Raw genomic sequence first — 22,704 nt, forward strand, 5'->3', positions numbered from 1 at the left:
ATGTCTTTAAAATCATAGTAGAGAACATTTTGTGTATAAAAAGGTTCAAGTATCTCCTAAGATCCAACCTAGTCTATGAATTTCAGCCATATACAATACACTAATAAATAATGATAAGTACAAAGCAATGTGATGTCTATATAGTGCAGATATAGTGGTGATGGGCATCCCGCATTAAAATTAGATGATAATACATCAAATCAAATCAAATTTATTTATAAAGCACATTTAAAACAACAGCCGTTGACCAAAGTGCTGTACGATCAATAACATGAAAACAACACAGCAAGAACACAAACTGGTGGAAACAGACAGAAATGACAACTCTCATACTGAGTTAAAAGCCAAAGAATAAAAATGTGTTTTAAGACGCGATTTAAAAACAGGCGGTGAGGTGGACAGTCTGACATGCAGAGGCAGCTCGTTACATGAAACATTTAAAACCACTTCAACACTATTACTCATGAATCATTATTGACTACTCAAATTTGTTATACCTTGTGATACATGTGTGATGTAAATCCTTCCAACACACTCCTACTTAAGACCATCCTAACCAATGCAGAGCAGAAGCCAATGTTGGAAGTTGTGTTACCAGTGGAGTAAAGTAGATGGCATCTCTGAGCCCATGTCAGATGTGACTGATGCATGCTGCTGCCAGTTTGAACCGGTTAGATCTTTGCACAGAACAAGAGTTACTGTTAGTTATTTGTAGTCTGTAAAGGATCACTATGTGACTGTTGTTTTGGGTTCTGTTTTCATTTTTATCCCATTGAAGAGGTTATTAAATCAGTATTTTAGTGATAATTTTGTTCATTTTTTCATCATGTTAGCATAAAAGAAACCTTGTATAGCCAGAGTATCATGGTGTACTATGTATATGTAAAGGGTGACTAGTTTTTAGCTTATCTTTGGCAGATCCATGGACAGATGATGAAACAGTAGGCCGCTGGGAACAGATGTGTAAAACTTCACAAGAATTGTTTATTCAGGGCATGTCAACGGGGTACTAAGCTCTTCCCAAGAGTCTCATTATCCAGACTGGACATACTTTTGGGAGTAGGCTGTAATTGAATATCTGTTTGCTGCCAGAGGTATAATGAGACAAGCAGGTGTAAACTGGGAGGCCATTCTACAAAATGATATGTGATGTATTTTTAAAAAAATATAATATCTATAAATGTCTGTGACAGTGTCTTGTATGTGTTTTGATATCTCAGATGTCCCTGCTGACGTGTTACTGAAGCTTTTTGGAGAACATTTCTTCATTTTCTGTAAGCAAGCAGGCTATGACACCATGCTAAGGACACTTGGGGGAAATCTCATTGAATTCATAGGAAATCTAGATGCTCTCCATAGTTACCTGGCCCTGTCCTATCAGGTATGCTTGTGTATGTCATTATTTCTGTTAGCATCTTAACAGCCAACAACCTCTCAAACCTAAAAGAAAACAAACAAGATAATGGCAAATAAAATAAAATAATCTAACTACATCATATGTAATTCTGATTTTCTACTTTATAGTTATTGTTGACCTGCAAAATATGTCCTCACCAAAGATGCTTCTGTGCCCAGGGGCCAATATATAATTATATATGACATCATTATATTATTAATAGTGAAGCATCAGTGTTAGAGCAGCATGTTACTGTTGTAGCTGCTGGAGGTGGAGCTAGTTTACACTACTTTATATACAGTTAGATAGTTTAGTCCAGTGGTTCCCAATCTAGGGGTGGGGCCCCTCCAAAGGGTCAGCAGATGAATCTTGATCTGAAGCTCTTAAATATATGTATATTATATAATATTGTATTGGAGTACTATTTCCCTATGAAATGTAGTGGAGTGGAGTAAATGTACTTACATTCCACCACTGGAACTTTGCCTTATAAAGTTAATTGGTGTGTGTCTCTTTAATTATATTCTTGTTCTTCCTTACACTGAATCTAACTCAACCCTTCCTGTTTTTAAGGAAATGAATGCACCATCTTTCAGAGTAGAGATGACAGATGATGGAAACATACTACTTCACTACTATTCTGACAGGAAGGGCCTGTACCATATTGTACCTGGTAAGTGTGCATTGTCAGTTTGTTTATCTTGGATTCTCCTGTCCTAGTTAGTTAGGAAAGAGTTCAGGAAATCATTTCTTGCACTTTGTTTTCATTGAATTATTAACCGTCTTGTTAGATTTGCTTTGTGTTGTTGGCCTTTGCCCACCTCACACCCCGAAGTTAAACCCAACATCTTATCACATTAAGTTAACTAGGTCACTTATGTAGTAGAAATCATTTCTGAAATAGGTGAACTAGAGAAAGCAGGCTTTAGATTTCAGTATTGGATGGATGAACATCCTACATCAACCAGAATGCATCGCAAGCATTCCTGTCCAAGGCGAGTGTTTACGGAATGCAGAAAGTCAACTAGCATTGTGCAGCATTATATTTCTTTACTGAGGCTTATTTTCAGTTACAAAATGTGTCCTTGAGTCCATTTATATCTTCCCAGTGTACAAGGATCATACATACAGCGCACTGGAGTTTATGTGGATCATTGCAACTCACAGAGAGCTCATATCATGAAACTAGTTCTCTGTATAATCTGTATCAATGATTGCTTGAAATTGGGGAAGATAGGGCGATCCTGCTATAGTAATGTCTGACAAAATATGCAAATGCCCCACACTTCTCTAATAAAACACAATAAAAACATATCCCAAATTAATTAATTTCTCATGAGCTTCTCTTTTGTGTTAGGAGTCTTGAAGTAATGGGTTGTAGAATTGTATATATACACACAGGAAAGACACACTTTTTGACAGTCTCTCATTGAAGGCATGGTGTTGCACTCACTTGTGTCCATGTGACCAAATACTTCTGTTAAGAATGGAAAGAGAGAGCCTGAAAGAAAAATGTAAAGACTGCCAATTTGACACCTCCACATAACTGGACAATTACTTTGTAAAGTCGACATGATTGTTAATCACAATGGTGTAGCAAAATCATGGATATTATAAGATATTAAAATAAATTATTAAAAAGCTCTCACAATCAGGGGCACCACCGGAAACTTTCCGGAAATATTGAATTGGTTGTTTGATTAACCAATTAATCAATAAATCATAATATTTAATAAATCGATACATTTCTGAATCAGTCAAATATCTAAAGTTCATGGCTCTACTGTTCAATAGATCCCCTGTAAAGCTTCAAAGAATAGACATACACAATTGAGTTTTATGGATTATATTAACTACACACTTCTTATAAATGATGTATAAATAAATGTAATGTAATAAATGTGATGAGTTTGCAATACAATATGAATTCAACAGATGGTTACTCGATATAGTGACATGAATGAAAGATGATGGTGAATGATGAATTTAAATGAATGATATGTAATTATGTGGAAACTAAGAAAACGTGTAAGTTTTACTGAGTTTTACTTTTAAAGAAAATTTGAATTACTCGATCTGACATCAACCTTGATTAAAGCAATATTTGGATCCTACTTTCATCCATGGAGGGCCTCAGCTGTCCGTCCTTCAGAGCCACGTGTACGCACACCAAGTGGAAGATCTCAGAGAGCGTCACAGGTCCGGGCGGGTAGCTGTGAGGATGGTCCGGTTCGGCTGGCCGTTTCTCCGACTGCCTGGTCCGGTGGTTGTCTGCCTGCAGACTTTGTCCCTCTCAATTATGATGAGTCGTAGGATTGACAGACGTTTGTCTGCCCAAAAAGCTCTCACAGGTTGATGAAAGATGGAGGAAAAGTCCAATTTAACTAGTTCACTGTTTAATAACTTTCTGGAGAGATCTCAGCGTTGGCCACACGTCAAAATGGTCAAAAACAGGCTGACTGCAAAACTTAATGACGTGTTTACTTAAAGGGCCTTTTCTCTGTACGTTTGCTGACAAAAGTTACAAGATTACAAAAACTTAAGAAGACTTAGATAAAGAATAACTGAAGATTAAAAGAATATGATAAGCTGACTAAGGTAAAAATGTGTGAGGTGAAGGAAAGAAAAGATGGACAAAGCAAAACCTGAAACAACGCAAAGCCAAGTCAAGTCAAAAAAGCCTAGTCAGATGGGTGCAGCTGGGTTTTGTCCTGGGGAGGGCTTGTGTGTCAGCCAATCAGGTTCATCACAGCTACTTTGAGGATCTAATTTCCAGCTTTTTACCGTGAAACTCATCATCATCATTCATTCAGTATTTAATCCTGATTATAAAATGCATACTATAACATAGTAACACAGAAACACAGGATGTATCATTCTGGCATTAATATAACATCAACTTGATTCATCAAGCTGCCATTCACTAAAACCTGAAAAGGATTAATATGATCAAGCATGATCACATTCTTATTCTACTTATTCCATGATAGATAATTGATTATCACCATAATGTAAGCATACATACATACATAATCAATGTAACATTTTCTCACATTAAATAAACATTCTCATACCAACATTTGTTTTTATGAAAGGAGGAAGTATAATGACAGTTCTTCAAATACCCATTTATCGGTGATCGCTGTAATAGCTGTTACAATGGAGGTTTCTTTAGGTAATTGATACTGATATAAGTAATTGGTATTGTTTAAACCATACTATTTACTAAGATGTTCTTGTTTAAGTCTTTATCACTAATTTTCCCACTTTCATGCTCTGTGTGGTTTCAGGAGACACAGAGGGGGAAGTCAGGAATATGCAGTGTCTTTTAATTTATGACGGCGGTCTGTGTGACTCTGATCTGATGTAGAAAGGGGAGTGAAGTCTCTCCGATAAATTATGATGTCCGAAGTAGACACCAAAATCTGTCTTTCGTTATTTTTATGTAGTTCTTATCACTTTTGGTTGCTCCATGGAATGTTAATGGATCTTTGTTTGTCCAAGAGAGAGACCATGTCAGTCTCTATATCAAACCTGGTCCAATTTACTCATCTCAGGGTCAAAGGTGACTCTGACCAGATGATGTTCTGAGCCGTACCGATGCTGTGTCCGCTACAATGGGTTTGGGGACAAACAACTATAAATGTGTGAGTGGAGGGGGTTTCAGATGCTGTTTGGGGATCTGACAAACACTTACTTCGAACTTTTACTTGAACCTTTATTTGAAAATAAAACTGAACTGAATAATTTCACTGGATTCAGGCTGAGATTGTATTGTTTTGTTAGCCATTTCCACTTTGGAGGTTGAGTCATTTGTCCTAACCTAGCTGCACAATGCATCACTTGCTACAATATGTCTACATTAAGCCGGCTAAATTCTAGCAAAAATGAAACGCATCCACAGCAGGAGTTCCCAGCTGTTTTTTGCAAATACCTTTGTCCACAATAAAATGCCAGAGCGGGTAATTCTCCTCCTACTGGGTATGTGTGGAGGACAGACAAGCAAGTCAGCCACAGAAAACCAGCGAAGAAGAAACACTGCGCTATTTGGCATCAGTTTCAGTCAACAAGAAAGCTGTGGGTGCTAGCAGCATTTAACATTTTTCATGATGATCAAAGCACCATGCAGAATAATGAGTTATTTCTTAACAAAGACTCACAAATGTCCTGAACAAAATCTGTGCATGTTTGCTTATGTGCAGAAACATGTTCCAGGTAGCTATTGAATCGTTGACCACACACTGATCTCTCACTACCTCCCATCTTCTATCCTCGTAGCTTTTCCTTCTTTACTCCCTCTTTCTGCAGGTATCATAGAAGCAGTTGCCAGAGATTTCTTTGACAGCAAGGTGACCATGGTGGTTGTCAGTCAGTCAGAAGAAGATGAACGGACAGGGAAGAAGGAGCATGTTGTGTTTCTGGTCAAACAGACCACCCAAGCTAGTGAGACCAGACACCAGGACCATTCTAGTCATAGTGAAGTGGGTGTCTGTCATTGTATGTGCATGGTCTGTTTCCATATGTATACATCCTGTGTGTTTCTGACTCTTGGCTCTAATATGTTTTCTGTGATTTTCCCCAAAAGGCATTTTTCAGAAGAATGAGGGACAGGTGTGTGTCCCTGGCTGGAGAAAAGAAAGGCTGGGACCTGATCAGGGCTGTGGTTCTTTCTGATAAAGGTTAACCGACTCCAGCTCTGCATTTAACACAGAAATGTGATTGATGTCAATTTTCTCATTTAGGTCTGATGTCAATATCAACATCAGTGTATTTCCAAAATAATGACCATAATTGACTCTTACTATTCATGCATTATAATGAATTTGCAACTATACCTTCTGATAACTGTAGCCATATTTCATGAAATAAAGCCAATGTTGTTATACTACATACTTTTTTGTTAGCTTTGCTAAATATAGTATCAGCCATTCAGCCTTGCTGCCACCCAGCTTTAGTATTTCCACTGCTGGGTAGCTCAGATCTGGATGCATCTAGTTCAAGCTCCATCATTTGCAACAGCCTTTCCAAGCAAGGGAAGGAGATAAAAGAAGACAAGAAAAGAAAAGTGAGAATGGGAGGGTGGCAGGTTTTTTTCTGGCTACTAACTGTCTTCTTTTGTTGGCCAATATCACAGCAAACATCTGTATCTGCAGGGTCAGTAGTAATGGTTCTGAAATGGCTTCAGGAGAGTGAGCAGTATAGAATATATGTTGCTGATTAGATGCACAGGAAGGGCAGACTCCCAATAAAAACTACTATACAGAGGTAATAAGTGAATTTAAATATATTTAATACAGAAAATGCAGACCATAATTAGTATCAATTATGAGGTTTGATTTAATGAAAAACTTTTAACTGTAATTTAGATGTGAGGTTGAAACTATTCAGGACAATTAAATAAAAGACAACCTGGAATGTTACAGCAATTAAAGAGTAAGGAACAGCCACAAAGCATCTATTAGCACATATAAATGAGTTGCAAATGTGTTTTTATGCTTGTAAAACAAGAATGAAAATTCAAAATAACTCTAAACTACAGAATATTAGATATGTGCCTGGTGAAACACAAAACACTTTCCTGAAGACACTGGAACACAACTCAACCAGATCCTGTAGATTTTCTAGGTTAGTAAACTATGTTTTAAGAATAGCTTATTCAACACTGATGGAGTTGATTTATTTGATTTATTTCCCAGGCAGCCTCCAGTGTATCTTCAGTCCATGTTACCCTGACAAGCTATGGATGGAAGAGAAAGCTTTCTGCAATGCTTTTCCCTTCCATATTATCTTTGATGAAAATGTAAGGCTACACTCATCTGTGTGCTTTTATAGCCTTGTGAGATTGTTTTTACTCAAAAACACTTCAAATGTTTTGGTTTGGCTCAAACCAATACTGTTGAATCATAATACTACATATTTTTGTGTTTCTCTGTTTCTGTCCTGGATGGTCTATCAGCTGAAGGTAAAGCAAACAGGGGTGAATATACAGAAGTTCATTCCAGGTCTCCAGGCCAGAGATGCTTCAGTGGATCACTATTTCACCATTATACACCCACAGGTAAACCGCAGTCATAGAGCCAAGAGTTCCAGAGCAAGAGTAATAGAGTTGTGAGATTTTGTGAAATGTAGAATAAATTCTATCAGGAGTGAAAAGAAGATTGCAGCTGATAGAATTACAGCTATCAGTTCTGGCATTTCTCAGGGGCTTGACAACCCTGAGCTTCTAGGGCACCTACGAGTCTTAAACCCACAGGAGGTACTAAAATAATAAGTTCACTTTCCTTTGCACATCTTAATACAGATGTATGCATGCATGGACATGACAAAGCAAGTACTTAGTCAAGGTCACTATATTAACATTTTAGCTAAGACTTGCAAACCAAAACATTTCTGGAAACTACATAGGACAAACAATCAGAAAATACATCAGCAAATATGTCTTAAAGATTACAATCCCTTTTTTTCCCGTTTTATGTGATAGCAAGAAGTTCAATAGTGTGAACTGTGTTCCAAGATTTCACTTTCCACCATAGAAATGCACACAGTTTGTGCCTGTCTACAGCACAATTTAAAATCTTTGTACAGAGGTTTTAGTAATGTCCTTGATGTTTTATAAGTGGTCCAATTTTCCAGTTTTTCATTGAACTCCAATAGTGGAGTTCTCAGAACAAGAGTGTTTTTTCAATATATGTCTTCAACAATGTACAGCTGCTGCCCTAAAGTTGTCAGATCCTCTTTGCATGATTTTCTCACGTAGAATCTGACTACCTTTCCAGCAGAGTTCTTTCAGCATCCTGGAGCTGATAGTTGTATGTTGTTGCTTATATATAGTAGTCTTCTTTAGATATTTCTTGCCTCACCTCTGTATCACATTTGTTTATCTTAATTATAACTGTACACCATTTCATTAGATTGTTGAACCCGTTCATGTTTAAATAACACCATTTTAAGATAGTTAAGTTGCATCCTGATGTCAATGTGAACTTGCAGCAGTAGGAAATGCTGGGTTTGTATTAGCAGCTACTTAATAAAGCTTTGATATGGTTGTAGGAGATGGCAAACTTAATCAATTGGGTTTGATTACAGTGGATTACAATTTTAATAGAGAATTGTGTAATGCAGTTAAACATAGAGGTGAACAGTAGTAGACATTTAACAGGTATTGTACAGCCTCTATCTCTGTCTTCCAGGTGACTTTTACCATTGACAGCATCAGGAAATTCATCAACAGTCAGTTTGTCTTAAAGAGCTCCAAAGAGAAAAACACCACGCTCAAACTAAGAGGTGTGTTCTGACAAACAACACATTTTATAAACACCCTATCTCTTTATCTTCTACAGTAGAAACACTTTTGGGAAAGGCTTACCACACACCCAGGGTCACACCCAGGTTCCACATATCTGAGTCTCCAGCACTACATGATTGTCATGGTGATGGACAAATCTCAGTGTGGGCATCCCTTCCCATGAAGAGACAAAATAAAATTCTTATCCAGGTTGACCCTCAAGTGGTACCTTGACATGTACTTCAGATGTTGGAGTTTTACACCCATTTAGTTGTGGGCAAAGCAGGCAAAAGAGAGTGGAGAACTTATTTAGACAGACTCATCAGCAAGGACAGTGGGACACAGACGGACATTCAGATACAATTGGTCAAAGCCTGTCAGTGCATTTTCCCAACTCTGCAACATCTAAAAATATATAGTTAACCTGTATGCTATTTATGTATCTGTAGGTCAGATGTTGTGGATGGAGTCTCTTGGCTGTATGTTGTACCTGTGTTCTCCGAAGCTACGAAGTCTCCAGGAACTTCAAAATGTTGGCCTCCACCTGGCTGACCTGGCCCAGCATGATGTCACCAGAGACCTGGTTCTCCTCAACCAGCAACGCCTAGCTGAGATGGAGCTGACCAACCAGCTGGAGAGGAAAAAAGTAGGAAAGCAATAGTAGTCTTTTGTGAATTCTGGCAAAAAATTGTTACCAAAAGTAAATGCCAAAATGTACACATACACACGCCACATTGCCGTGATTTTTTGTGTCATCCTTTTTGGAGATATATCATTTTTTGGGCTCACATAACATTGTAATCGATATTTGTACAGATTTTCATTTTCATATTCTCCAGAAGTCACCATTTTCAATGGTTACTGCTTTTTGTTGCTTTGTGTTGAAGTCCACATATCTAGGTGCCCACTGCATTTTTTGTTAAACATTTGGTTTAACACAAGATTGGGATGTGTGTGTGTGTGTATGTGTGTAGATCTATTTCTATATCTGTATATATATATTTAGATATATAGATAGAGATACAGTACAAACAGTTAAAATTTTACAAATATGAGGTTTGTATGGCACTATAGATTATTTTCAAACATAGAGAAATACATATTGCGTATGTCTGTCCGTAGGAGGAATTGAGAATTCTTTCACGTCACCTAGAGGCTGAAAAGGAGAAATCAGAAACTCTGCTGTATGCCATGCTGCCACGCCACATAGCCAATCAGCTTAAAGATGGGAAAAGCGTAGAGGCAGGTCAGTCTGTCTATCTAATCAAACACCTTGTCTATTTCATCATATCCTTCTGTTGCTCTGTCAAAGTTTCTGTCTTCTTTTAGGGGAATTTGAGGTGTGCACTATTTTGTTCAGTGACGTGGTGACCTTCACAAACATCTGTGCTGCCTGTGAGCCCATTCATATTGTTCACATGCTAAACTCCATGTACTCCAGGTTCGACCGACTCACCAATATACACAACATCTACAAGGTATTATTTATAGTGAAGTGTGTCTCCTGTGTATGAAAGGTGTTAAATGCCTACATGAAGAGAAATCAAACTAAGAAATGTTTCTTTGTGTTGATGTAGACATTTACTGTGTCATGATAAAATGCAAAACATAGGTTAAAGAGAAGTAGAGGAGAGAGATGGAAACAACAATGTAACCTGGTCGCTACACTATGAGTCCCAATGTCACACACTGCGCGTCCTTATTAGGTTACACACCCACTGTTCAAAGGCTGGTGCCCAGAAGTGCCGAACACAGCAAAATAATAAGAAAATACAGGCAGAGCGCAGGGTCTCTGCAGATAAATAAGTCGCCACACACTTCTAGTGATGATCAATTGGAGTTTTTGTCTTTAATAACTGAATGAATTGTTTTTCATTGTGAAATTAATTTCCCATGCCTCATTGAAATCAAATCACAACACAGTATTGCATTTCAGTGTTGTCCAGCAGAGAGCAGCATATACCTTCCAATACTAAATACAAAACATGTCATTACTTTTCATGACGAGGTGCAAAGGAGCTTTTTTCGTCAAGTGATGACACATCATCAATACCAAAATGAAAAACAATCAAATGTCCAATCACAGCTTCGGGGGAAGGATCATGGACAGAGTTTATCAGTGCTGGCATCAGAGTGATTAATGGAGAGTGGTGACGTCTCCATTGACTCTATGTCTATGTTTTTTTTTTCTATAATGGTGGACAATGGAGATATGGAATAATTCCAAACACTGGGAGTGAATAGCCGAAGTGCAGTAGGATGCATTGCTTTCAACACATTTTTTCCAAGTGAGAAATTGAAATCAGCCATGATTGTGACTTCCATCATAGTTTTTGATTTAGCAGAAACTATCACAGGATATTAACATTGTTTAACAGCATCTAAGCACCCACCCATCTAGCAAATTAAGAGATTTAGGTAATGTTTTTTTCAGCAAATTCTAACTGGTATTCTAGTTTTTACACATGATTCTTTACTGTACTTTGAGCTGTTCTGTTATTAGCAGCTCTGAGACAAATGTGTAGTACTGAACCCACCAGGTACTGCTAAAGACTGAGTGATCTGTCTACACAGAGCTGCCATCAGCCCCATATTAGTGTTTAAATGAACTTATACTTTTATTTTGATTAAAATGCATGAAATCATGGAGTTTGAATTCAATCATAAACTAGCAAGTCATTCCCACTGGGTTTAATTAGCTCAAAGTTACTCCACACAGCACTGTGGAGGTCGGACAAGAAACAGTGTTATTTTTTCACAAAGCCTGCGTCCTAATTAATTTCATACTATTGTTAGAGACTGAATAACTTTAATATTCACAAAAAAACACCTTCATCTGTTGGAGGGGGCGACTGCTGAAACATCTCTGCTTTGTGTTCAGTTCCACTGAAGTGATGGTGGTGGTGCTGGAGAAATCATATCAGCTGGCTGATTCTTCTGTATCTGCTGGCTGGCATAAGCTGATGGCAGCTGTGACAGTCTTTCACATGGAAATTTCCCTGTGTTGGTCAGCCAACTGAAGGGACACTACTATTTACTGTGCATTTAGTCATATTTGCGATTGTCTGCTGTTTATGGATTGTGTTGTAGGAAGTTGTTCAAATTGACACCTAGAGGATCTTCTCGGCCAAATTCTTGGTGTTGTCTGCTAAACTAATAAGTGTAACATAGCTAGCGATAGCTTAGAGTAAACAGCTGGTTTAATGGAGGGGAATTAGCTAATGCTAACAGATGTCTACAAGATAGATAGCTAGGAATGCGTTAGTGTAAGACCGTAGGATGGATGGATTTTGTGGTGTATAATGTTAATTACGACTGAAAGCAGGAAGTATCTATTTTAAGCTTAGAAAAGTCTGGTGTTTGTTGTGCTGTCACTATTCACATTCAGTGAACAAGACGCGAATAGATTTGTACACTGCCTCCTTTTTTCCTTGCAACTTAAAATAATAAAGTAGTTAAGACTTAAAACCAAACTCCCTTTTTTTTTGTTTATTTTCTATATTACAAATAATTGTACTGCTTGTAACACTGTCTGATGTGTTACGGGGGGCGGCTGTGGTTCAGAAGGTAGAGCGGTCGTCCACCAATTGGAAGATTGGCGGTTCGATTCCCAGCTCCTCCAGTCAATGTATCCTTGGGCATGATACTTAACCCCAAATTGCTCCCGCTGGCTGCGCAAACGATGTATGAATGGTTAGTTTCCTCCTGATGAACAGGTTGGTACCATGTGTGGTAGCTCCTGTCATCAGTGTGTGAATGGGTGATTGTTACAAGTAGTGTAAAAGCGCTATATAAGTACAGTCCATTTACCATGATGTTGTTATTGGTTAGAGAAGCTTTGCATCACCTGTAGCCTACATTTGTACATCCTGCAAAAACCAGAACCGTAAGCAGTTCCCTGACGTTCTTTTACTTTTCGACCATCTTTTTACTCCGATATTAAAACCCTTCTTGTAGGTTATCCAGTAATTAGAGCCTGTACTGTACATTTGTTTCCAGTGCCTCTAACCTTATACTCCTACCGAGGTGTATATTTATATACTGTATATGAACATTTCTCCTGTACTATTTCTTCTAGGACTTTTTATGAATACTTGGCATGTGATATTCCTTAGTTCAATATAATGGACCGGTGGTCTCCAACCCTGCTCCATCATATTTGTAATTGTTTCAACACATGTGAATGTGATTGTAGGCAATGTGACTGGTCATTTATAGTGTATGTTCAGTTCCCTCCTGTGGGTCTTTGCCAGAGGAAGACCTGTTCAAAATGTTGCAAATAGAGAAAAAGATTTAGTGTGTGGGAGGTACTCGATATATGTAGCTGATATTTGGTACCCAGCACCTACTCCACTGAGGTTTTGTGGATGTGCACAAAACTGTTTTGTTTGGGCGGCTGAGGCTCAGGATGTAAGGCAGGTCATCCAGTAATCGGAACATTGGCTCCTCCAGTCCACATGTCCATGTGTCCTTGGGCATGATACTTAACCCCAAATTGTTCGGTGTAACGGTGAATGAATGTGTGAGTGAATGTTAGTTTCCTCCCTATGAGCAGGTTGGTACCCTGTGTGGCAGCTCCTGTCATCAGTGTATGAATGTGTGTAAATGGAAGAATGTGACGTGTAGTGTAAAAGCACTTTGAATAGAATAGAAAGCTTTATTGTCATTATATTTAACATATAATGAGATTACAGGTGCCACTCCATTTGTACTTTTGAGACAATAAAACAACAACCAGATAAAACAAGACACACACGCAGCTAAAAAAAAAATGACATAGTAGGAGGGTATTGCACTTTATAAAATCAATAGAATTAAATAGAATAAATAAAAGAATAAATATAAGCAGCGGTCAAGAGTATTGCACAAGGTCATTGTTTGTTTAAAGTTCTTATGGCCCAGGGAAATAAACTCTTTGTGAGTGTGGAGGTGCGGGCTTTCATTGACCTGTAACATCTGCCAGAGGGCAGCAGGTGGAACAGATGATGTCCTGGGTGAGAGGAGTCTGTGAGAATCGATCTGGACTTTCTGAGGCAGCGGGAGCTGGAGATCTCTTCTAGTGAGGACAGAGGGCAGCCAATAATCCTCTGGGCTGTCTTTCTGAGCCTCTGCAGAGCCTTCCTGTCTGTAACCGAGCTCCCAGCGTACCACGCTGTGATGCGCTCTCAATCGAGGAGCGATAGAAGGTCACCAGCAGCTTCTGTTCTAGATTATTTTTTCTGAGAATTCTCGAAAAATGTAGTCACTGCTGGGCCTTCTTCTTTACTGCCTTGGTGTTCATGGACCAGGTAAGTTCCTCTGAGATGTGGACTCCCAATCATTTGAAGGATGACACCCTTTCCACCTGATCCCCGTTTATGTGAGTTTGTTCCTTCGGAAGTCTATGATGACCTCCTTGGTTTTTGTGGTGTTGAGCAGCAAATTATTGGCCAAGCACCACTCTGCCAGTTGCTGGACCTCCTCTCTGTAGCCAGTCTCGTCTCCATTTGTGATAGATAGATAGATAGATAGATAGATAGATAGATAGATAGATAGATAGATAGATAGATAGATAGATAGATAGATAGATAGATAGATAGATAGATAGATAGATAGATAGATAGATAGATAGATAGATAGATAGATAGATAGATAGTTATAAATGATAAAAATCTAAATAATTGTAATATAACTGTTTTTCATTTAATTATGACACAATAAATGCATACATCAAAAAGAAATGCAAATAACAATGTGTGTTGTATTTATTTATTGTCATTTAGGCATTTAAAATCCTCCATATCTTTGACGTGTCACATGGACAATTGTAATCTCCCCACGACGTTTAGGACAGATACTGTTGTGTTTTTGAAATGAATATTTGAGATAATATTATGAAAGAATATTCATGTTCAAACAAGGAAGGTTTTTGTGTGGAATAGAATGAAATACGCTGTTGTACTGGATGAGTTTCCTGACAATATTATAGTCATGAGAAAGCATAAAAACTATTTGTGTACATAATAATGTAGCTTCTAACTGAAAATGAAATTAGTATAAGTGCATTAAAAAAAGAGATCAAGATTGATTATTGTCATATCACAGGAAATTCTGGTATTTTATTAACTTGTAATCTGATTCAAGATGGAATCAGCTATCAAACCCATATATTAATAAGCATTTGAAAACCAACAGAAACAGTGCTTACATATTTGGTATTATCTGGTATATGGTTATTTGTGCAATTGACTATCACTTCACTTAATCACATATTGGTTGAATTCCCTTGGTTTCCCAAAGGTTGAGACGATTGGTGATGCATACATGGTGGTGGGAGGTGTTCCAGTCCCTACAATAACCCATGCTCAAAGAGTTGCAAACTTTGCTTTGGGTATGAGGATAGCTGCCAGAGAGGTCATCAACCCTGTAACGGGCAAACCCATACAGGTAAGGATTTTGCATTCTTACCCATACTAATTCATATCTTGGACTGTGGCTTAGGAAGTACAACAGGTGAATGAGAGGCAACATTTTTATTTTGTCTATGAGTACCTGCTGGTACAAAGTCCATTTTGTTTGAGAAGCCAGGGATTAAGGGAGAGAGAGCATTGATGTTAGTCTCCCACTCTTCCAGAACTAGTGTCAGTTGTGAAAGGACCTGGTTGTTTCTCCATGTGTAGCGTCCTGAGGCCAATCTTGGCTGGTGAGTATGTGTTGTAGGGTTGTCATCCCCAAGCTACTGGCTCAGGCTGTTGGGACTTGAAAGAGCACTGTAGATCACTCTGATGAGGAAATCTGCATCCTTCCATTTCCCCAAGATCCTTTCAGGCATGCTTTCAGTGTTCAAGGTTTTCCTATCTTGTATTGGCCTGTTTTGCCTTTTCACATCATTAAAGAGAAAGGTCTAGACCTGCTCTATAAGAAAAATGCCTTGAGATAACTTTTGTAGTGATTAAGCACTATATAAAATTGAATTGAGTCATTCTGCCTCTTCCTGCTGCCATATCTCTTTTACCAGCAGCCCTCTCTTCTGGGCAGGTGTGTCTAGCCCAAAGACACCTCTTACATGGTGCACTTGGCACGCAATATATCCATGCATGAGAGTGGATTTCACCTGCTGCACTGCCTCAGATGAGTTCCACTTTCTGCCCACTGAATTTGCAGTTTGCTTTTTTCCTCTGCACTGTGTCTTGTTGCCAGGAATTTGCTGGCTACAAACTTGACATATAGAAGTACCACAGGCTGACTGATACACATTTTCATCTTTGTCAGTCATGTATTAAATGTATGTCACTTCCTCCATTCTCAGCCAATTTCAAGTCTCTTCTTTCACAAAAATAAAATAAAAATCAGATTTTCAGGGTTTACATGATTAAAATGAATACTTTTGTAAATGAATATTTGTTGTGGAAATTTAAAGATGAATTCACAGAGAGTAGGTTGTCTTTTGCAGTTTTATTGCATTAGTTAGTTAGTTGCAAGTAGTTAACATTTGCAAATGTGGATCCCACTAGGGTGAAGAGGTACTTTATAAAGTTCAGTATCAGTTGTAGGAGGACAATTGCCTATTCTTTAATTGTTATACTAATCTTTGATTCCTAAGAGGAAGAAACATATTTGCCTGGATTGCAAAGGTGTCGGGGTGAGCGATATATCAAATACACTCAATATATCATGGCTTGTTCTATGTGGAATGTAGTGAAATTAGTATTGCAAACATCAAGTACAAACTGTCACATTTTTTTGGGTTGTTTTTTATTAGGTGCTAGGGTCACACACTTGCCCACCCATCCAGATCGTTCTCCTGGGTGAGCCTTGCACACAGGTATATGAGACATAATCCAACAACAAACCCAACAGGTGTCTTACTGAAATGTCTACGGGCAGGAGGCACTAGCAGGGAAGCCAAAACGTTAGTCAAAGTTAGCCATCTGAGAATATAGCACCTTTCTGGTAATAAAATATTGGCCTACAAACCTCTGACCAGGGCACATGGCAGGAGCAAGAGGGTGAACAAAGTGAACAGGTGTCTTATATAATTTAGCCCCAATTAGGACTTGGGTTAAAGGAGGAGTCAAGCCTGGGGGCTGTGTTCACTACCACTACATATGGTATTGTATTGGCACTAAGCACTTACTCTCAGTCATACACAATCCACTATTCTTGACCAATCATTTATAGGCCTTTTAATTATTTTATTTATTATATTATGATTTATTATGTATCCTAAGACATTTAGCTATTATTATTGCTTCATATATCCTAAAAACTTGTAGTTGTGGTTTCCTTTGAACTGCAGTAAATAGAGGTCACCGTCAGGTCAAGAACTTTGAGACTGATTACTAATAAGACAACTAACAAATCCTAACCAAAAAGAAGGTGGTACCTAGATGAGTTTATGTTTTATATCAATAAAAGTGTTACGTCACAACACAGTATTTGTACGTACATCCGCATGTGTCACAATCCTCCCATATTCGTCACCCTAATAGGTTTCTTTTAATGAATTTACCATCCCTCTAGGGGGGTTTCTCTCAGTCTTCTGAGAATTAAGAGTTGAAAGCCAAATCCTTGTCTGCCTTTTTTCTCCCTAAGAACTTCTCTCTACCTCTGTCTAATGAGCAGTAAAGTTATAGTGAATGAGCCCCACAGCACACCTTTGATGGTACCTGTTGGGAACATTTTCACACGGTGAGCAGAGAGCCCAGTTTTACGATGTGCTTTTGACTATAGAAGGCAGTATAGAGATGGCACATGAGAGATATTAGTCTGTATGTTATACAGTTGGGTTGACATCATTCACTCAAATGGTTGAAGCGCATAATAGGTTTATATTTTGAATGTCAAATGAATGTTGAATATTAAACTATTAAAATCTGTACTTTTCGTTTAGTTTTAACCTCTCATGATCCACGCACCAATGTCGACAGGATCTTCTATGAATGGACAGACCATTTTCCAAGAGAACTGATTGGTCAGGAGGCGGTGCTTTTATACTCATTGATCTCTTATCCAGAACTTAACCTGCTCCGGAGTAGGTTAGCCGTTCAGCATAAGTTACCATGGTGATTTACCCCGGTAAGAAGTGAACCAGCGTCGTGGGACGGAAAAGCCAGGGTTAACCCTGAATTTACCTCAATAAGAGAAAATCCAGCTTCATAGTACAGGCCTCTGTAGTACTAGGGCAAAACAACACAGGGTAAAAAGTTGAACCAATTCTGCTGCAATACAATGTGACGTCATCCAACAAGATTTTGCATTGGCTAATCACGTATGTGCATGTGCACATACTGTTTCTGGTGGATTACTTTTTAACATGAATCCTGTTGTTTCTGCTGTTCACTTAGTGATTGCAGTGACGAAAGACAAAAACTACGATAAGTTGTAAACTACTGTTTGTATTACAAGTTGTTGTGTAGCATTTTGTCCATAGACTGTATATACAAATAGACATAGTGGGGTGTGACGTCACTCATTGATTTGCATTGGAGCCAATTTGAACCTTAGAGTTGCAGTCTACAGTTGGCACCATATTTTCCACCTGAAGCAAGGACCCTCCAAATAAGGAGTGTGAGGATTTTCCTTCCCTGCTCTGGAAAATGCCCTACTACCTCGGACCCAAGTTAAAACTAGCTTAATGGGAAGACCAAGTAATGCACACTTGGGCTAACTTTAACTAAATTAAACTAACATGGTAGGTATTGTGATCAAGTAACATTAAACTTAAGGCATTGTTGCGACAATAGTCCGACTCAGCAGGTCAACTGTCAATCACAGCTGACAATCAATGCTCACATGGCAGACATCAAAGCTACTTCAGATCTTATTAAAAGAGAACATTTATTATAGAGCATGCATTTAGAGATTGGGGCCATAATGACTCATTGAAAACAATGTATGTCTTGGTATTTCTAAAGAGATGATGCTTTCTGAATGGGCAGCTGTCATACACTTTAAGGTTATTCTGCACTGGCCTCAACTTCAGTCTATTACAGTTACTGTTTGGTTTTGGTGTATAGATTGGTTGCTCCACGTGGACTCCCTGTATTGTATTTCATTGTCACACCAGGACAACATGATCCCCACTAAATGCAGCCTGTTGCACTGTTTTAACATGGGAATGTTCGGTCTGAACGCAGTCTGAGAGGGGGTGAGCCCTGTGTAGTTGGAGGATGTTTAACACATTGGCCCTGTTTAGATGTCCCTGCATGAATCCGCTTAATATTAAATCATGTGATCTTTTTCATACCAAACCACACATCCCTTCACACCAGAGTTTATGGTGAGGGTGAGAAGTACCAGGTTCCTTGTCAGATCTGCCAAGGGACGTGAGGGGATGTATGCATGATTCACATTTTGCATACAGTAAATGCAAAGTTATATTTTCTCTGGTGGGGCACTTAATGAATCGACAAGAGAAGTTGACAGTGTGGGAGAAAGAGTTGGTGTGGTTAAAATCCCTGAAATGACCACGTTTTAGTGTCGAGTTTGTAATTTAGTAGTGATAGAGTTGATCACACGCTATGTCGGAAGCAGCTGATTTCCGGATATAAATCAACCACCATAAACGATGTCCATCATCCACAATAACACGTGTGTACTTCCTCAGCAGATAATATAGACACAGCTCATGGCTTCAATCTAATGTGTGGGATGCAGAGACATTCTTTCACAGTAACAGTAATGTACAGGATTACACCATATTGTTGTTCACAAGTACTGAAATCCCCCTTCTTTGCTTTTTACAGTCTTCAGTCTCTCTTGGCTAGCCAGTGACCAAGCAGAGTTAGTGTCCTGAATGTATTCCCGCATTGGGTCATCCATTTATTCTCTCTGGTGTCTTGTAAGCCCACATGGGCTCTCAAGACACCATACATTCAAATAAGCCAGCACCAGAGCACAGCATATAAACTGCCAAGCAGCAAAGGAAGAAAATAAAGAAACAACTAAAGCATCTTTCATTTTCAGATCTTCAGACTGTCTCTGAGTAGCACAGAGAGACCTCACATTTCTCATAATGATAGATGGAAAAAGGGCTTATACTTTCTCCTTTTCATTTGATGGGCTCCAGCCCTGCATCCTCTGCATTGCCTCCTCAGCTAGTCTGGAATTTGGGGCTTTGCTCCACACTGTAGTGTTGATCTGGACAGTGCTATCAGTGTGGAGCTTAATTAATATATCTGCTCCTGTTCACACCGGTAAAGTTACACATATCCATATTGGAGTGGAAAAGCCAACCAAATGGTGTTTTGTTAGAATACAGCATAGTGAAATACACACAAAAAATACACAACACACCAACATTAAAAGGAGCAGCACCATCTAAATAAACTCCTAAGATCTCACTGTCAACACACTTCATCAAACTACTTTCTACCAAACACATCATCACTATGAACACACTTGACAGTGCATTCCAGGCCAGTCCCTGCTCACTGTATTGAGACTATATATATGCAGGTGTGTAGTGTAAAACTAAAGTAGAAGAGGCAGGCAGTTGAATAGCTCACTCAAGTGAAATGTATACCCTGATGTGCCTTTACATTCATCCTGCCTCAGAGAACAGACAAGCAGGGCAGGAGCAGACATCATACTTTATACTCAGGTTTATGTCTCAATTTAGACAACTGTTGTGATCATGTTTTCTGGCTAGCATATATGTGCTGACATGGTGTGTATGTTTCAGATCCGTGTTGGCCTCCATACCGGCCCAGTGTTAGCTGGGGTGGTGGGGGAGAAGATGCCCCGCTACTGCCTGTTTGGAGACACAGTTAACACTGCCTCCAGGATGGAGAGTCATGGAGTCCCTGATCACATTCACCTCAGCCCTTCCACATATAGGTGTGTGTTTGCATGCATGCGTATGTTTCAGCCCCGCCAACTGTGACATTGTCTACTAGCTCGAAGGCTTTTGTGTGGAGCAGCGTATCAATGTTATAACAGATACTTTGTGGCTAGATTTTGTACAGTGGGAGGGGAGGTGGCTCAACACTTTACTTAATACACTTCTGTGTCACTCTGTGCTCCCACCCAATCCCCTCTTAAGCGAGTTGAAGGATGCGGGGTTTGACATAAAAGAGCGCGGGCACATTGAGGTGAAGGGTAAAGGCCTGATGACCACTTACTTCCTACTCGGGAACCTGTTGATGTCAGAAGATTGCATCATGGGAAAAGCAGTTGGACAGACCTGTCTTTATAGAGAGGACCTTCATGACCAGACCAAGAAAGGTAAGAACAAATGTGATGGTTGAGGTGACAAAATTTACCTCAAAAGCCAACCAAGTGACTACAGCGATATACCTTGACAGTGATTTATGCCTTGATCTAACCATCAACTAACTTGAAGGTTAGGTGAGATGGGTGATGAGCAGATGGTTAGGTGTATAGAGCTTCTGCTTTGGAAACAAACTATCCAGTTTTCTTCACACCTAATCAACTATTAGAAGCTGCATAGCAGAAGCACAGTCAGAGCAACCCCAAAAAGGGAGGTGGTCATGTTAGAATGTATTTGTAAAGGAATACATGAACTTGACCCCTTGTTTTTAAACAGATTACTATACATCCAGACATCATGAGTTGCTGTATATGGTGAGTGTGTTATTAGACATTGGAACTTGTGACATCAAGGAGTAGCAGATGAGAGAATTTCAAGTGTGGTTACAGTGGTTCATTGAATCATAAACATTCTCTTTTATTTAGAGCCTGACACACAAACTGATGGAAACACTGAAATTGAATGGAGAGATACATCCTCAGATGGAGTCATTGCCCCAGGTCCCAGCCACTTAGACAGAATCACTCCATTTGCCTGGGACATCACCAAACCATATGAGACCAATGAGGACGGCAACAACATACCTGCCAACCATTCCAACAGCAGACTATGTGTCTTACTCTGACTGAGAACCCTCTCAGTGTCTTACAGCTTAGAGATGTAAGTGCTCCACCCACAGAAAAATATGCTGAGTTTGTTACAATTACAATTACACAAGATAACAGTGAGGCTACTTTGAGTTAGATTAGTTATCTTTGTAACAGGGGACGCTCAACCCCAAACCACACAAACACTATATCGCAAAGTTACTGTCAAAGATACTGTAAGTGATATCCTGAACCACAAAGTCACTTTGTCCAAATATGGTATAATAATATAATATATACATAGGTCCAGTCTTGCAAACCAGTACCTGTCCTGAACCTGCACAGCTCAGTATAGGAGCCAACCTGCCCACAATTATCTCTAAATCAATTCCAGACTCAATCCAAGCAATTACTGATGGTCACCTAACCTCCTTAACTTTACTCTTACCTGTCATCCAAAGTACTGCACACAATGGCTCAAAAAATAAATAAATGCTGTGTGTATGTTGAAAAAGGTGAAAAGCTATGTGGGGCCATGACTTCTTCTGCTCCAGAAGAAGGCAAGATAGGTGTATAGATTCCCTATATACAGATGGTTCAAATAGCATACCACATCACCTACCAGTTATTTTTCATTCAATTTCTTGGAATGTTTATTTTAAAAATGTATATCTAAATTTTAGTTTCATGAAATATCAGTTTAAAATCAGACAAAAATACATATTGAATATAGCAAAGTAAACATTTTGCAAAGTCAAACACAAATCATTTGATCACAGAGATAAAGGCAAAGCAGGTGGAAAATATATCTTGTGTCAACTATTACAAACTATTATTTTGACTGCATCTATTAAAGAAGACAAAGCGGCATTCATTACATGTACATTTTTTAACTCATAAAATTTCATGATTGCAGTGTACGGCCCCTGAATTGCACTGCAAGACCAGACAAACATCACTGTAAATTCAGCTTTAAATAATAAATCTAATAGATCCCAATTAATAGGGCTTTTATTTTTGGACCAAACTTTACCTTCATCTGTGTGGTACTCACTCTCTCTTCCTCTCGAGAAAAATAAATATTACCTCAGCCATAATACAGACTGATGTATATCCATCTCTCTCCCTCATCATTAGCTTTAATGTGAAAGTTTCATTCAAATTGGAGGAGTGGAAGAGAGCC

General features: G+C 38.8%; 1 protein-coding gene across 1 annotated transcript in view; it reads left to right on the forward strand.

The window, feature by feature from the left end:
• gucy1b2 (guanylate cyclase 1, soluble, beta 2) overlaps positions 1–21,559 on the forward strand; it is a 24,206-nt gene extending 2,647 nt beyond the window's left edge. Inside the window, exons 4-16 of the mRNA XM_062445499.1 lie at positions 1,221–1,381; positions 1,970–2,069; positions 5,705–5,839; positions 7,093–7,196; positions 7,353–7,454; positions 8,587–8,680; positions 9,131–9,327; positions 9,804–9,927; positions 10,011–10,159; positions 14,961–15,107; positions 20,347–20,501; positions 20,707–20,888; positions 21,360–21,559. Of these exons, the coding sequence (XP_062301483.1) occupies positions 1,221–1,381; positions 1,970–2,069; positions 5,705–5,839; positions 7,093–7,196; positions 7,353–7,454; positions 8,587–8,680; positions 9,131–9,327; positions 9,804–9,927; positions 10,011–10,159; positions 14,961–15,107; positions 20,347–20,501; positions 20,707–20,888; positions 21,360–21,559 (1,850 nt within the window). The remainder of the gene's footprint in view (positions 1–1,220; positions 1,382–1,969; positions 2,070–5,704; positions 5,840–7,092; positions 7,197–7,352; positions 7,455–8,586; positions 8,681–9,130; positions 9,328–9,803; positions 9,928–10,010; positions 10,160–14,960; positions 15,108–20,346; positions 20,502–20,706; positions 20,889–21,359) is intronic.
• Positions 21,560–22,704: the final 1,145 nt, after the last annotated feature.

Source organism: Scomber scombrus, chromosome 24 (assembly GCF_963691925.1).
Source record: "Scomber scombrus chromosome 24, fScoSco1.1, whole genome shotgun sequence".
Lineage (NCBI taxonomy): Eukaryota > Metazoa > Chordata > Actinopteri > Scombriformes > Scombridae > Scomber > Scomber scombrus.